Source organism: Hemitrygon akajei, chromosome 23, assembly GCF_048418815.1.
Source record: "Hemitrygon akajei chromosome 23, sHemAka1.3, whole genome shotgun sequence".
In the NCBI taxonomy this organism is placed as follows: domain Eukaryota; kingdom Metazoa; phylum Chordata; class Chondrichthyes; order Myliobatiformes; family Dasyatidae; genus Hemitrygon; species Hemitrygon akajei.
Genome location: NC_133146.1, coordinates 7,978,911 through 7,994,803, shown reverse-complemented (window position 1 = coordinate 7,994,803; position 15,893 = coordinate 7,978,911). Strand labels below are relative to the sequence as shown.

General features: G+C 40.8%; 1 protein-coding gene across 7 annotated transcripts in view; it reads left to right on the top strand.

Annotated features, from left to right (window-relative positions):
• The window catches only part of slf2 (SMC5-SMC6 complex localization factor 2), an 84,794-nt gene that overhangs the window by 56,133 nt on the left and 12,768 nt on the right, over positions 1–15,893 (top strand). For all 7 annotated transcript variants that reach the window (XM_073026898.1, XM_073026899.1, XM_073026904.1 and 4 more), the window contains exons 12-16: positions 3,520–3,631; positions 4,110–4,286; positions 9,114–9,211; positions 11,358–11,445; positions 15,529–15,657. In XM_073026898.1, the coding sequence (XP_072882999.1) occupies positions 3,520–3,631; positions 4,110–4,286; positions 9,114–9,211; positions 11,358–11,445; positions 15,529–15,657 (604 nt within the window). The remainder of the gene's footprint in view (positions 1–3,519; positions 3,632–4,109; positions 4,287–9,113; positions 9,212–11,357; positions 11,446–15,528; positions 15,658–15,893) is intronic.

The window sequence follows — 15,893 nt, the reverse complement described above, 5'->3', positions numbered from 1 at the left end:
TATCCCTTGATTCCCCTATCCATAAGATACCTATCTAGCTCCTTCTTGAAAGCATCCAGAGAATTGGCCTCCACTACCTTCCGATGCAGTGCATTCCAGAACCCCACAACTCTCTGGGAGAAGAAGTTTTTCCTTAACTCTGTCCTAAATGACCTACCCCTTATTCTCAAACCATGCCCTCTGGTACTGGACTCTCCCAGCATCTGGAACGTATTTCCTGCCTCTATCTTGTCCAATCCCTTAATAATCTTATATGTTTCAATCAGATCCCCTCTCAATCTCCTTAATTCTAGCATGTACAAGCCCAGTCTCTCTAACCTCTCTGTATAAGACAGTCCAGACATCCCAGGAATTAACCTCGTGAATCTATGCTGCACTTCCTCTACAGCCAGGATGTCCTTCCTTAACCCTGGAGACCAAAACTGTACACAGTACTCCAGGTGTGGTCTCACCAGGGCTCTGTACAAATGCAAGAGGATTTCCTTGCTCTTGTACTCAATTCCCTTTGTAATAAAGGCCAACATTCCATTAGCCTTCTTCACTGCCTGCTGCACTTGCTCATTCACCTTCAGTGACTGATGAACAAGGACACCTAGATCTCTTTGTATTTCTCCCTTACCTAACTCTACATCGTTCAGATAATAATCTGCCTTCTTGTTCTTACTCCCAAAGTGGATAACCTCACACTTATTCACATTAAACATCATCTGCCAAGTATCTGCCCACTCACCCAGCCTATCCAAGTCACCCTGAATTCGCCTAACATCCTCATCATATGTCACACTGCCACCCAGCTTAGTATCATCTGCAAATTTGCTGATGTTATTCTCAATGCCTTCATCTAAATCGATGACGTAAATTGTAAACAGCTGTGGTCCCAATACCGAGCCCTGTGGCACCCAACTAGTCACCACCTGCCATTCCGAGAAACACCCATTCACCGCTACCCTTTGCTTTCTATCTGCCAACCAGTTTTCTATCCATGTCAATGTCTTCCCCCCCGATGCCCTGAGCTTTGATTTTACCCACCAATCTCCTATGTGGGACCTCATCAAATGCCTTCTGAAAATCGAGGTACACTACATCCACTGGATCTCCCCCGTCTAATTTCCTGGTTACATCCTTGAAAAACTCCAATAGATTAGTCAAGCCTTGGTAAATCCATGCTGGCTCGGCCCAATCCTATCACTGCTATCTAGATATGCCACTATTTCATCCTTGATAATGGACTCTAGCATCTTCCCCACCACCGATGTCAGGCTGTCAGGTTGATAGTTCTCTGGTTTCTCCCTCCCTCCTTTCTTAAAAAGTGGGATAACATTAGCCATTCTCCAATCCTCAGGAACTGATCCTGAATCTAAGGAACATTGGAAAATGAGTACCAATACATCCACAATTTCCAGGGCCACCTCCTTTAGTACGCTAGGATGCAGACCATCTGGACCTGGGGATTTGTCAGCCTTCAGTCCCATCAGTCTACTCAGCACCGTTTCCTTCCTAATGTCAAACTGTTTCATTTCCTCTGTTACCCTATGTCCTTGGCCCATCCATACATCTGGGAGATTGCTTGTGTCTTCCTTAGTGAAAACAGATCTAAAGTACTCATTAAATGCTTCTGCCATTTCTCTGTTTCCCATAACAATTTCACCCAATTCATTCTTCAAGGGCCCAACATTGTTCTTAACTATCTTCTTACTCTTCACATACCTAAAAAAGCTTTTGCTATCTTCCTTTATATTCCTGGCTAGCTTGCATTCGTACCTCATTTTTTCTCCCCATATTGCCTTTTCAGTTAAGTTCTGTTGTTCCTTAAAAACTTCCCAATCATCTGTCCTCCCACTTACCTTAGCTCTGTCATACTTACTTTTTTTTAATGCTATGCAATCTCTGACTTCCTTTGTCAACCACTGTTGCCCTTTCCCCCCTTTGAATCCTTCCTTCTCTGAGGGACGAATTGATTTTGCACCTTGTGCATTATTCCCAAGAATACCTGCCATTGCTGTTCCACTGTCTTTTCTGCTAGGCTATCTGTCCAGTCAACTTTGGCCAGCTCCTCCCTCATGGATCCATAGTTTCCCCTGTTCAACTGCAACACTGACACCTCTGAGCTGCCCTTATCCTTCTCAAATTGCAGATAAAATCTTATCATATTATGATCACTACCTCCTAATGGCTCCTTTACTTCAAGATCGCTTATCAAATCCTGTTCATTACATAACACTAAATCCAGAATAGTCTTGTTCCTGGTTGGCTCTCGTACAAGCTGTTCCAAGAATGCATCCCTTAGGCACTCTACAAACTCCCTATCCTGTGGTCCAGCACCAACTTGATTCTCCCAGTCCACCTGCATGTTGAAATCCCCCATAACTACTGCGACATTACCTTTGCCACATGTCAATGTTAACTCCCTATTCAACTTGCACCCAATATCCATGCTACTGTTTGGTGGCCTGTAGACAACACCCATTTGGGTCCTTTTGCCCTTACTGTTCCTCAGTTCTACCCACACAGACTCTACTTCTCCTGACCCTATGTCTCCCCTTGCAAAGGACTGAATCTCATTCCTCACCAACAGGGCCACCCCACCCCCTCTGCCCACATTTCTGTCCCTACGATACCACGTATACGCTTGAACATTCATTTCCCAGGTCTGATCTCCCTGCAGCCATGTCTCCGTTATCCCAACAACATCATAGTTACCCATTCGCACCTGAGCTTCAAGCTCATCCGCCTTATTTCTGACACTTTGTGCATTCAGATATAGAATTTTTAGCCCATTTCTCCTCTCTCTGTTTGAATGGCTGCCTATTGTGCTTAACCCAGCTCCCTGAACTCCCATTGGGCTATACACCCCTAGAATTTTGTTGTCCTTCCTAAATTTACTTATCAGCAGAATCAACTGATGAATGCCTGAAAAAATGGAACTCGTTCATTACCTGAGGACGGGTGTGTGTGAGTGTGGCTAGAACATATTGCTACGGTAGAATTTGAAGTGATACATAGACAATTTTCCATTATTTTAAAAGACTGCCTGCACTGTTTCTCCTGATTGAGTTTACTCTAGACCTATTGAATTCACTTACACTTTTTTCAAAAGCATTTGCCAATGTACTCTTGTAACAATCCACTTTGGAGAAGATACCATTGGAAACCAAGTTGTTAAATTTTAAAATCAGTTCAAACAGTCAGCGTACTGGATAGGGTTTAATTCCCACCATACTCTGTGAGGAAATTGTATTTTCTCCCTGTGACCATGTGGGTTTTCGCGAGTGCTCTGGTTTTCTCCCATGTTCCAAAGATGTATGGGTTAGGGTTGTGGACATGCTTTGTTGGCGCTGGAAGTCTGGTGACACTTGTGGGCTGCCCACTACAATCCTCACTGAGTTGATTTGACACTGATGACGCATTTCAGTAGTATGCTTCGATGTACATGAGACAAATAAAGCTTTATCTTTAAAAGCAGTGAATTTGCATTAATGATTGATAGTTTTAAAATGATATAATTTGTTTTCTTTTTAGGTCTGGGCTGCATAATAATAAAGAAAATCATTCAAAGGATAATGTGCCAACCTCTCAAACAGAACCCATCTTCAACACTCTGCCAGAATTTGGCATAAAGAATGTAGTTAAGGTAAAACTGCTTCGTAAGTATATTAACAGAGCAAGTTAATTGTTTTAAAGGTGACTGCAATTTAGTGACACTAATTAGGTTGACTTCCTCTTTTAATCCAGTCAAATTAGTCTGAGCCATTATTTTCCCACTTGATTCTTATAAATGCTCATTAATGGATGATTTGCCAATGTGTCCTCTTTCCCCTTTGGCAAATTAGTATGTACCGGTAATCTTGTTAAGCTTTAAACAGAATTAAGTTAGTACTTGAATAGACGTACAAAAATTGAAATGAAAAATAAGTTTCAAAAGACTTCAGAATAATTGTGCAGACTATAATGTTGCTTGGTATGAAATGGGTTCTCTAAGGTTTGAATCATTAGTTGGAAATTCATGGTGTCTATAGGCAAATTCAGATCTAGACGATTTAGAATATTTTATGCTTTGTTGATCTTGCTCACCTCTAGAGTAATGTCTATTTTTATTTTACTTCAATTAGTTTCTTCTGCTGTGTACCTCCACTTGCTTTGAAGTGTACTCTGATGAAGAGCTAGTACTGCTGATAAGCTTGTTGGGTAGAATTAGCCTTGAACAAGAGCTACAGCTAACGCCTCTGAAAGACTTGCAGTGTTTGCTGGACAACCTTCTCAACAACATCAGGCACTGGAGCACCAGGGTAAGATCAGTTTTAGTGAGTGATGTATGTGATTTAATGGATGCTTTATTACTTTAAAGATTTGAATAGATGTTCTGCATAGGTGAACGACATGTATACATACAATCCTTGGATAAACTTCGGGTCATGTGTGGAATGAATCCTGTCTTATAACATTGTGTGTGTGTGTGTGTGTGTGTGTGTGTGTGTGTGTGTGTGTGTGTGTGTGTGTGTGTGTGTGTGTGTGTGTGTGTGTGTGTGTGTGTGTGTGTGTGTGTGTGTGTGTGTGTGTGTGTGTGTGTGTGTGTGTGTGTGTGTGTGTGTGTGTGTGTGTGTCCGTCCGTCCGTCCGTCCGTCCTTCACTACCTGTGCCAGGCCCTGCCTAAATTTAGGTCATTCCTTTTAATCTACAGCCTCAGCCTCTACTTCTCCCTCATTTTTTAAATGAACTCTTTGAAAGGGAGATTTAAAACTACACCTGTACGAATTCCTGCAGCATCTGGTGACCCTGTGATCTCTGCCTCAGAGGCGTCGGAGGTGATCCCTCTTGATGGTGTCCCTGGTAAGGCACTAAAAACCTGTGCCAACCAACTGGGAGTGTTCAAGGACATCTTCAAGCTCTCACTACTGCAATCAGAGATTCCCACCTGCTTCAAATGGATGACTGACAATCATACCAGCGCCCAGGGACAGCAGGGTGAGCTGCCTCAATGACTATCGCCCAGTGGCACTCACATCTCCTGTGATGAAGTGCTGTGAGAGGTTGGTCATGGCCAGAATCAACTCAAGGACCTGGACCTGCTGCACTTGGCCTATCATCACAATACTGTGGATGCAGTCTCACTAGCTCTCCACTCGACCTTGGATCACCTGGACAATAGCAACACTTACTGTTAATTGTTTATTGGCACAGCTCAGCATTCAACACAATTATACCCTCAGTTCTAATCAACAAGCTGCTAAACCTGGGCCTCCGCAGCTGAATGCTTGACTTCTTACACGCAATACAATCAGTATGGATTGGAAGTAACATCTCCTCGTCGCTGTCAGGAGCCCCCATCAAGGATGTGTGGGTAGCCCACTGTTCTACTCTCTCTACATCCTTGACTATGTGGTTCAGCACATCTGTATGTTTGCTGATGACAGAACTTTTGCTGGCAGAAGTTCAGATGGTGACGAGGAGGCATACATGAGTGAGATAGATCAGCTGGCTGACTGTTGTCACAGCAACAACCTTGCACTCAACATCAGTAAAACCAAAGAACCGATTGTGGACTTCAGGAAGGGGAAGTTGCAGGAATACATACCAGCCTCCATTGAGTGATCAGCTGCGGAAAGTGTGAGCAGTTTCAAGTTCCTCGGTGTCAGCATCTGTTGAGGATTGATGCTGGGCCCAGATTGCAAAGAAGACATGGCTGCTCTATATTTCATTAGGAGTTTGAGGAGACTTGGTATGTTAACAAATTTCTACAGATATACTGTAGAGGGCATTCTATCTGGTTCCATCACCTGGAATGGAGGGGTGACTGCACATGATTGTGAGAAAGCTACAAGGAGTTGTGAAAACGCAGCCAGCTCCCTTGTGGGCGTTAGCCTCCCTAGCATCAAGGACACCTTCAAAAGGTGGCATCTATCATTAAGGAACCCTAATACCCAGAACATGCTGCCTTCTCATTACTACCATCGAGGAGATACAGCAGACTGAAGATACAAACACAGCATTTTAGGAACTGCTTCTTCCCCTTCACCAGCAGATTTCTGAATGGACAATGAATCCATTAATGCTACATCACAATATTTTCTTTTATTTTTTGCTCTCTTTTTGCACTACTTAATTTCATTTTTAATGTATACGGTGGACTCCTGTTAATTGGGCTATCAGTTAATTAGGGCAACCACTTATTTGGGACAACTCTTAAAGAACAAAACAAATTCAGAAAATAGCAAGGATTCCCTTTGTTTATTTGGGAGACTGCCACTTAATTAGGGTTGGTGATCATCAACCACATGCACTCATGTAGCTGTTGGACACTACACCGTGCTTTGAGCAAACAGTTGTGTCAGCTGAGTGTGCTTGTGTTATGCTAATCATTTGGGCCAATGGACAATGATAATTCTGGGGTTTTTTGTATTTTGTCTTTTTAAAAAAAATTTTGAGAGCTTTGCCATGAAAAGACACTAACTGAAAAAATGCCCCATTAGACGAAATTAAAAGCCATTGCCTAACACCACTCATCATCAGTTGGCAGTAACAACTGGAGTGCTGAAATGTACGCTTGTTACAACAGCCAGGTAAGCTGTGAGAAGAATGCATCGTGCAAGGAACAACGTGGAACATCCCAAAAACGTAAGCGTTGAAGTGGTCAGTCAGTGGTCTTCCGTTCTAACTGGACAAAGTGTGCGTATCAGTGAACTAGTGTGGAAAAAACAAGTCAAAGGAGCTAGCTAATAGGCTCGGTCATGAAGATTTTAAAGCAATAGATGGTTGTCTTGATGGAAGTGTTAGCACCATGTTAAATTCAAGAAAGATACTGCTGATGCTGTAAGTGCAAAAACATGGAAATCTACAAAACTACCCAGCGTACTTCAAAAACTTTGTGCAGATCATATCTACAATGCCAATGAAATGGGTCCTTTTTTTTAATCATGACACATCAGATGGTTCCCTTTGCTACAAACATGCAATACTATCGGGTTCAAAGAAAGCAATGGGTCACATGACAGTGTTGTGATGTTTAAATATGACAGGAACTGATAAGAAATTGTTGGTTATTGTGTAAAGTGTTAAACCTTGATGCTTTAAGGGAGTAAGAATGGATTGTTTACCAATCGAATACTATGCCTGCGTACACTCAATGAATTCCTCTGTCGATAACCATTTCAAACTAATAGAATTTTATAGTACAGTAGTAATAATACTAGTAGTTTCTAATTTGTCTGTATTTCTTTTAAATACGTAATTTGTTATTCAGTTAAATGGTAGTTTGCCTTTATTATACATTTTTAACCATTTCCATGGAACTTTGGATAGTTGGGTCAGGCACTTAATTAGGCCAAAACATACAGGTCCTGATGTGTCCCAGTTAACCGGAATTGACTATACTTTTTTATTGTAATTCATAGGCTTTAAAAATTATGTATTGCTGCTGTAAAGCCATATATACCAGTGATATTAAACTTGATTCTGAGTCTGTGTCCTTCCACTACCAGTTTCATGAGATGTGAATTTCATAGCAGTGCAGCTGTCATTCTTGGGTCATGCTCTGAGATACATTTGCAAAGACATGGGCAGCACGCTAGCTTAGAGGCCAGCATGGCGGCGTAGTGCTTAGTGTTACACTTTACAGTGCCAGTGATGGGACAACTGGGGTTCAGGTCCTATTTTGGTGCTGGAAGCTTGGTGACACTAGCAGGTTTCCCTCAGCACATCTTAGGGCTGTGTTGGTCATTGACGTATCTTTTGATATACATATGACAAATCAATTATCATTCTCTTTATAGATATTTGGGTAAGTATATGGATAGGAGTGGTATAGAGGGCTATTGGTCAAACGTGAGCAAATAGGATTAGCTTGATGGTCTCCATGGGTGAGTTAGGCCAAAGGCCCTGTTAACATTCTGTCATTTTACCCCAAATACTGCAAGTGGTATTCCCAGCCAAATCCTTGCTTCACTTCCCTCTGAGTGTTCGGCAATGTAACAGGTGGCTCCAAGTTGGTGCTTTTGGCGAAAGGAGGTCACTCGAACAGCACAGTATGATTTTTCTTTCATGGTATATCAGTATCATCCTGAGCTTCATTCATTCACTGAAGTATTGTTGTTAAAGCCATGGGAATAATAATGAAATAATCACCACAAACTTGGTTTGGAAGAAAGAACTACAGAATAAGCCTTTTGTTTAAATTGCTGACTGTTGCCTAACCTCTGCCTGTTGTCCTGGACTGGTGCATATAAAAGCTGAACCAGTGTTGTAAACAATCATCTGTGTGTTAGTCAGATGATCTTGTTTGCTTCTTAAAGTGATTTGATAAGGTGACATCGTAAGTGATTACACAGAGGTATCAATTAAACTGATTATGTCATCTGTTCTCCACTGAATCACTAGTAAATTTGTGTTAAACAACTTTATATATAAATTAATCACCGTATTTCAATGGGGATCTCTCAGCCAAATAGTATTTTCTGGTTATCAAGAATTATTTTTCATTATACCAACAATTTTGTGTTTCTGTATATTTTTTTAAAACCTTGAGTACAATTAGTTATTATAATCAAATACATTACAGTTTTGTCAAGCCATCTAAAAAGTTCTACAGTTGCTTCAAACTAGTACCTCAGGGAGTGACCAAGCAGGAAACATCAGTGATCTGGAATAAAGAGAATGCTGAGGAGCAGAAGCTTTGAAATATTAATCGTTCCCATTCCATGGGAGTGTGAATTTAAGTGGTTCAGCATGTTTGTGAACACTTACCTTTTAATTGGTTATAAATTTCATGTGTATTTCAAAGTAAATTTATTATCAAAGTATGCATATGTCATTATACATTACCCTGGGTTTCATTTTCCGGGTTCAGGATCCATTTTCATTTTCAGATTTATTCATACTCAATTATTTGGATCCTTTAAGCTTTTGAAGATAACAAGCAGAAAAGGAGTAAACACACAAAGGAAAGGTTAAATTGACTTTGGGGTGGGTTAAAAGGTTGGCCAAAGGGCCTCTTCTGCTGTGTTGTTCTAGGTTCTGTGTTGTTTGTCAGGGAACCAGATATTTGCAAACGTTACAGTTGTTTTTTTTGCTTGAATTTGTCAAACCCACATGCAAATACAAGCTATCTTTGTTTCAAACAGATGTTCGAACTCTGCAAGATAATAAGTGACTTATCAGATCACCATCATAATCTTCTGTACCTAGTTCAGCTGCTGCCTGATTTCTGTACGCGAGGAAGGTAATACGTTGTGCTCAATTTGAACATTGTTGATTCTCTTTTAAAGCTGCAGCAATTTATCTCCTGTTTCTCAATAAAACCAGTCTCTTCAATCCATTCTATCAAAGAATTAGTCAGATTCCAGTATAGTAAGGGTTAAACTAATGCTGATTACTTACTATAAAGTGGAATTAATATTTTCTCATATGTCCTATGCCACAGTGATTCCACAACTCTTAGGAGCACAGGTATGTCACTCAGACACAAAAGTCTGCTCTGAGAACAAGATCTGTATTTTAACTTCATTTTTTTGACCTCGTACCCATTCAAGCTCAAACTCAATATGTTTGTGTCCCTGGCTTTCGGGGCATCTTGAGCTAAGGTGTTGGGTGTATGGCAGCGCCGCAGTGTATGCCATGCTCTCTACTTGGTCTAACCATGAAGAGGGAAATGGAAGTCAGAATGTTTTAATGACTTACTTCCACTGGATGTTTCTGTTGTCACTCATTGGTCAGATATGTTAAGAGTGTTACAATCTTTATCCTTGAATGTGTACATCAAAAATTAGTCAGCTCTATCATGGGTTCCATGATAGTATCCAAGGAGGAAGGCAGCATTCATCATTAAGGATCCCCACCACCCAGGACATGCCCGTCTTGACACTGTTACCATCGGGAGGGAGGTACAGAAGCCTGAAGGCACACACTCAGCAATTCAGGAACTGCTTCTTTCCCTCTACCATCCGATTCCTAAATGAACATTGAACCCATGAACACTACCTCACTGCTTTTTAACTTCTGTTATTTTGCACTACTTATTTAAACTTAACTATTTAATAGACACATATACTTAATGTAACTCATTTTTTCTCTATAGCTATTTATCTTGTATTTCATTGTACTGTGCCATTAAGTTAAAAATATTAAATATTAAATGCAAACACCAGAGGGCATATGTACAAAATTAAGGGAGGGAAGTTTAGGGGAGACATCAGGGGTAAGTTTTTTTTACACAGGGGGTTGTGAGTGCCTGGAATGATCTGCCAGGGATGGTGGTGGAGGCTAAAACATTAGGGGTATTTAAGAGCCTCTTGGACAGGCACATGGATGAAAGAAAAATGGAGGGTTATGGGGTAGTGTGGGTTTAGTACTTTTTTTTAAGGATTATATGGGTCAGCACAACATGGAGGGCTGAAGGGCCTGTACTGTGCTGTGGTGTTCTATGGCTCTATGGATTCTGATCCAAGAGTTCTGCTATTCATTAATGGCCCAACCATTCATTATGCATGTCCTTGCCTTAATATTCCACCCAACATTCCTAGTTATCTCACATTTTCCGGGCAGTCCAGTAGAGCAGCAGTTAGAGCAGTGTTTATGAGCCAGGTTCAATTCCCACCACTCTCTGTAAGGAGTTTGTACCTTCTCTTCGTGACCATGTGGATTTCCACTGGGTGCTCCAGTTTCCCCCTACATTCCAAAGGCATACAGTAAGTCAGTAAGTTGTGGGCTACTTGGCACAATCCTCACTAATTGGATCAAAATGACATATTTCACTGAATGCTTTGATGTACATGTGCCAAGTGAATACTACCTCTTTGTTACTATTGACAACATCATCAGTTTTCATGTCATCTGCAAATTTAGTAATCACACCTCCATGATGTGAAACAGTCTTGGCATGAATACTTGTCATGCTCAATTAGTTACAGGCTTCATCTCTCATTCTCTGCCTCCTATTATCAAGCCACTTTTGGATTTTAACTTGTCCTAGGTCCCAATGTCACATGCCATTTGGAGCAGCTTAACATGAAGACCGCATCAATTGCACTAACTTTATTGACATTATCAGTTACCTCTGAAAAATGCAGTCAAATTAGTCCTTCAATGCCAACCCACACTTTAGAATCTTATTCAGTCCTTCACTAACCTCTGCTTCTCCGAATGCAGATTAATCTTGCTCTTCCGGACTTTTACCCAGTAATTTTTTGTGACTCAGCTCAAGCTTGCTGGCTTGTAATTACCTGGCTTATCTTGCTCCACATATTGAATACTAAGAATAATAGCTTTACTCTTTGTTTGCACTTTTGTTTTTTTACTCATTGACAAGGCATTAGTTATCTAATTGTACAGGAACAGTGTTATAAATTAACATACTATTATGCTTCTAGGCAACTCAGAAGGCACCTTAGTTTGGTGATCATTTCAAAGCTTCTTGACAAAGAACATATGTATATACCAAAGGATACAGATTTGAAGGTATGGGGTACAGTTTCGTTGTGACACCAGTTGCATGCTTGCAGGTCACAGTTCTAGTATGCTCAATTGCAATTAATCATTGTATTCCATATAGTGTTAAGTATATTGAATATTGAAACAGGTCGTAATGTCAGATAGAGTTTGGGCAGAAAGATGAGATTTATGCAAAAAAGTTTTGAGGATAATTTTAGTAGGAAGAATGAGTTACTTGTATGTTAAATAATAATTCAGCAGATAGGGGACCATTACTTTTTAAATTAGCTGATAAAGATGTTAATAAAAGACGCGCACCAATACAGTGTGTAGCCATTTTAACCATAGGTCAAATATATTGTCATCTTCCAAAATTCCATCCATTCTAGAATGGTTGCCACAGATTGAAAACTAATAGATGTGACACCACAATGTTTCTTTTAAAAAGTATAAAAAAAGGAGGGTGTAGGAGAGAAATACACAAACTACAGACCAATTAACCTAACTTCATAGTAGAGAAAGCACAATAATCTATTATTAAGTGGTAATGGGGCATATATAATTGGGCAGAGTCGCCATAACTTTATGATAGGGAAATTAAATCTAGCGGATTTTGTATAGAGCAGACTTGAATGCAAAATAGTTCATGCGTTTAAACTTGGTGGCATACGGAATGTAATATGGGGAAATGTGAGAGGGAGAGATTAAAAGTTGGTGTTCAGAGTGTCATGATATCCTATTACTGAAAACAACAAGGGAAAGGGTTCGTTGGCTCTTATTTAATATGGTTTTCAGTACAAGAATAGAAATTTTTCTCCAGTTGGATGGAGCCCAGGTGAGACCATATTTAGAATATTTTGTCAGGTCTGGTCTAAGTATTTCAGGAAGAATGTACCTGCTTCTGAGGGAGTACAATGAAGGTTCATTAAATTGACTTGTGGGAGTAATTTTCCCCATGAGAGAAAACAGACTGAGTCTATGCTCTCAGGAATTTTACGTGATCCTTTTGGGACTTGACAGGATAGATGCAATGTTGATGTTTGCACCAGCTGGGGTGTCTAGGACCAGAGGGCATAGTCTCAAATCAACAGTACATCTATCCCAAACAAAAAAGAAACTTCTTCTGTTAGCGTATGGTGAATCTTTGGAATTCTCCTGCCCGGTCAGATGTGGAGGTTCAGTGACCAAGTATGTTCAACGCCAGGGATAAATAACTTTTAGATATGAGGCTGTGAAGAGATACGGGATCAGTGCAAATGGCACCGAGGCAAGTGGTCAACCATAGTCATGAATATCAGAGCAGGAAAGGGGCAGAATGGTCTACACCTGCTGCCATCATCTCTGGTCTTTTGTCCTTGAGGGGATAAAAATCTATGTCACTGCCAACAAAATATTATTCCCAGTTTTGGCTGCATTTCTCTAGAAAGGATGTTCCATCAGTGCAGAAAGTTGGTATCACAAGAACAGGAGGACCATGAGTTACAAGTTGAGGATAAAGCAAAACTTGACAGAGGCTCTCCACAATTTTGGAAGGATATAATTTTAATGATTAAAACCATTGATTTATAATTTGGTAAAATGTGAGCTTAAATTATTCGCTTACAGAGGTAATCATGGTGTAGAAAGCTTCATTGCAATCAGCAGTGAGTGCAGAATCTATGATGACCTTTACAAGCAAGTATTTGATAATGACCTTTACAACCAAATAATTGAAATGTTTTGATGAGCACTGTAAGCAAGTGGAGCTTTCAGGAAGCAGTAGAAGCAGGTATGATTACAATGTCTGTGTGACTGTGGAATTCATTGCCACCGATTTCTCTGGAGGACAAATCATTGGGTAAATTTAAAGCAGAGGTTGATAGATTCTTGATTAGTCAGGGTGTCAAAGGTTATGGGGAGAAGACAGGAGAATGGAGATGAGAGGGATAATAAATCAGTCATGATGGAATGGCTGAGCAGTCTCAATGGACTGAATGGCCTAATTCTGCTCCTAAGTCTTATGGTCTAAAAGGCTCAGGAAAAGTTTAGAGCAGGGGTTCCCAACCTTTTTTTATGCCTTGGTTCAATACAATTAAGCAAGTGGTCCATGGAACCCAGGTTGGGAGCTCCTGGTTTAGAGGAATATGGGCTAAAGGCAAACAGATGGGACCATCTTAGTTAGCGAACTTGGTTGGCATAACCATGCTGGGCCTGTAGAACTGTATAAGCTCTACGACTGTAGCCATTCGTCATGGGCATAAGAAAGTGATTTCTTAAGCTTAGATGAATGAGTATTAACATCATTATGATTGATGATAAAAGTTCTTTTGTCTTCCTTGTATCTGCTCTGCAATTATGGTTACATCTAAAACATAGCTTATTGTCATATAAAGGAATATATCAATATGTAACTGCAGGGTGTAAATTAGAATTGTTCATGAAAATTATAAGTAAGCTTACTCAATAGATACTGGAAAAAAATTACACCACAGTGTATGCTTTATCATTTGTATCAATAAGTACATTTAATGTCAGAGAAATGTATACACTATACATCCTGAAATTTTTTCTTTGTAACCATCCACAAAAACAGAGGAGTGCCCCAAAGAATGAATGACAGTTAAATGTTAGAACCCCAAAACCCCACCCCTCAACTTCCCCCTCCCATGAACCCCCACCAGCAAAAAAAGCATCAGTGCTCCCCCCCTCCCCCCACCAAGCAGTCAAACGTGCAGCAAAGCATCAGCAAAGACATGGACTTGCAGTATCCCAAAGACTACTTATTCACCCGGTAATTTGACATACCATAGGCGCTCTCTCTCCCTAATAAGGGAAAAAGAGGTGTCCCCATTTCACAGTGGGAGGGAAGACATAACAAAACATCTCATTGATTAATGATGTTAAAAATCTGTTGTGTTGCTTTTTCCGAGCTCTGTGCCCAAAGAACTCGGGTCTCTGGGCACACAGCCAGCAGCCAGCTCACTGCTTTCGATCTTCTGTGTACTCTCATAATACATCAGGCGGTGGCACCCGCCTCCAGAGCCACGAAAATCCGGCACCCTGAAGGTGAGCTAGTTTTCCAGGACGCGTCCTTGGCATATAGAAAAGTGACCAGTCGTGAGGCCCTGAAAGCAGGTCCCATTCCCGCAAAGAACTGAAGTCAGCGTGTAGCTCCAGGTCAGGGTCTTCAAAAGGACCTTGAAAGGGGAAAAAAAGAGATGTCAAAGATTAAAAAAAAACTAATGTATGCCATTGATACAGATTTATTTCTAAGAACCATTTTATTTTCAATTAAAGATTAAGTAATCCATTCTCATATTGATTATTTTGGAATAATATTCTCCGATTTTGAGTAGATAGCAGAACCATCGGTTATGTTTTGCACGAGTGGAGTGCAGTAAAATGTCATCATGACGCTGGAAGCACTTCCCACTGCAATTAGACCATAGGCCATAACAATAATTGTAGGAGCAGAATAAGGTCATTTGGCACATCAAATCTACTCCATCATTTGATCATGTCGGATCTATTATCCTTCTCAACCCTCTTCTCCCCTTAACCTTTGATACCTTTTCTAGTTAAGAACCCATCAACCTCCACTTTAAATACACCTAATGATTTGGCTTCCACGCCTGTCTGTGGCAGTGAATTCCGCAGATTCATGAACTTTTGGTTAAAGGAGTTCCTCTTCATCTCTAGATAGACATCCTTGTATTCTGAGGCTGTGCTCTCTGGTCCTAGATTCTCCCACTATAGGAAACATCATCTCCATGTCCACTCCCATCTAGGCCTTTCAATATGTGATAGGTTTCAATGAGATCCCCCTCATTCAGTGAATACAGGCGTAGAGATATCAAACACTCCCCCATACATTAATCTTTACGTTCCTGGGATCATTCTCATGAACCTCATCTCGACTGTCTCCAATACCACCCTTTCTTAGAGAAGGGCTTAAAACTGCTCACAGTGCTCCAAATGTGGTCTGACCAGTGCTTTGCATCCCTAACTGAAGGGATATTTTAGAATTATTCTGTTCAGCTGCATGAGCCTGGTCTACAGAGAAAGTTGTCAAGTAGGAGCAGATATAATTTCTGTTGTGATTTAATAAAGTTTCACTTTTGTTCTCTGCAGATCTCTAATCTGTGTCGATTCTTGTACATGATGAAGCCATCTTCTTTGTTAAAAACTATTGAAGAGGAAAGTAAATCCAGACAGGGGGAGGAGCATCAGGCAATTCCACTTACAGAGCTGGATCAGCAGGTATTGCTTTATTCGCAATGAACTGGAGTGCTGAGTTCCACAGCAAGTCCTCGCTGGGGGCAGTTCAGGACCGGGAAAGTGATTATAGAATGTAATTTCTCTGGGGATTGCCACCTTGTCGTGGTGGATAGGCTTGAATACCTGCTATCCAGCAAGCAATACAGTCTGAAGCTTGGCTGCTGATGGGGGTCATCGCCCATAGCGGTAAGGTCAAGGGGGAGGTTGCAGACAAAGAA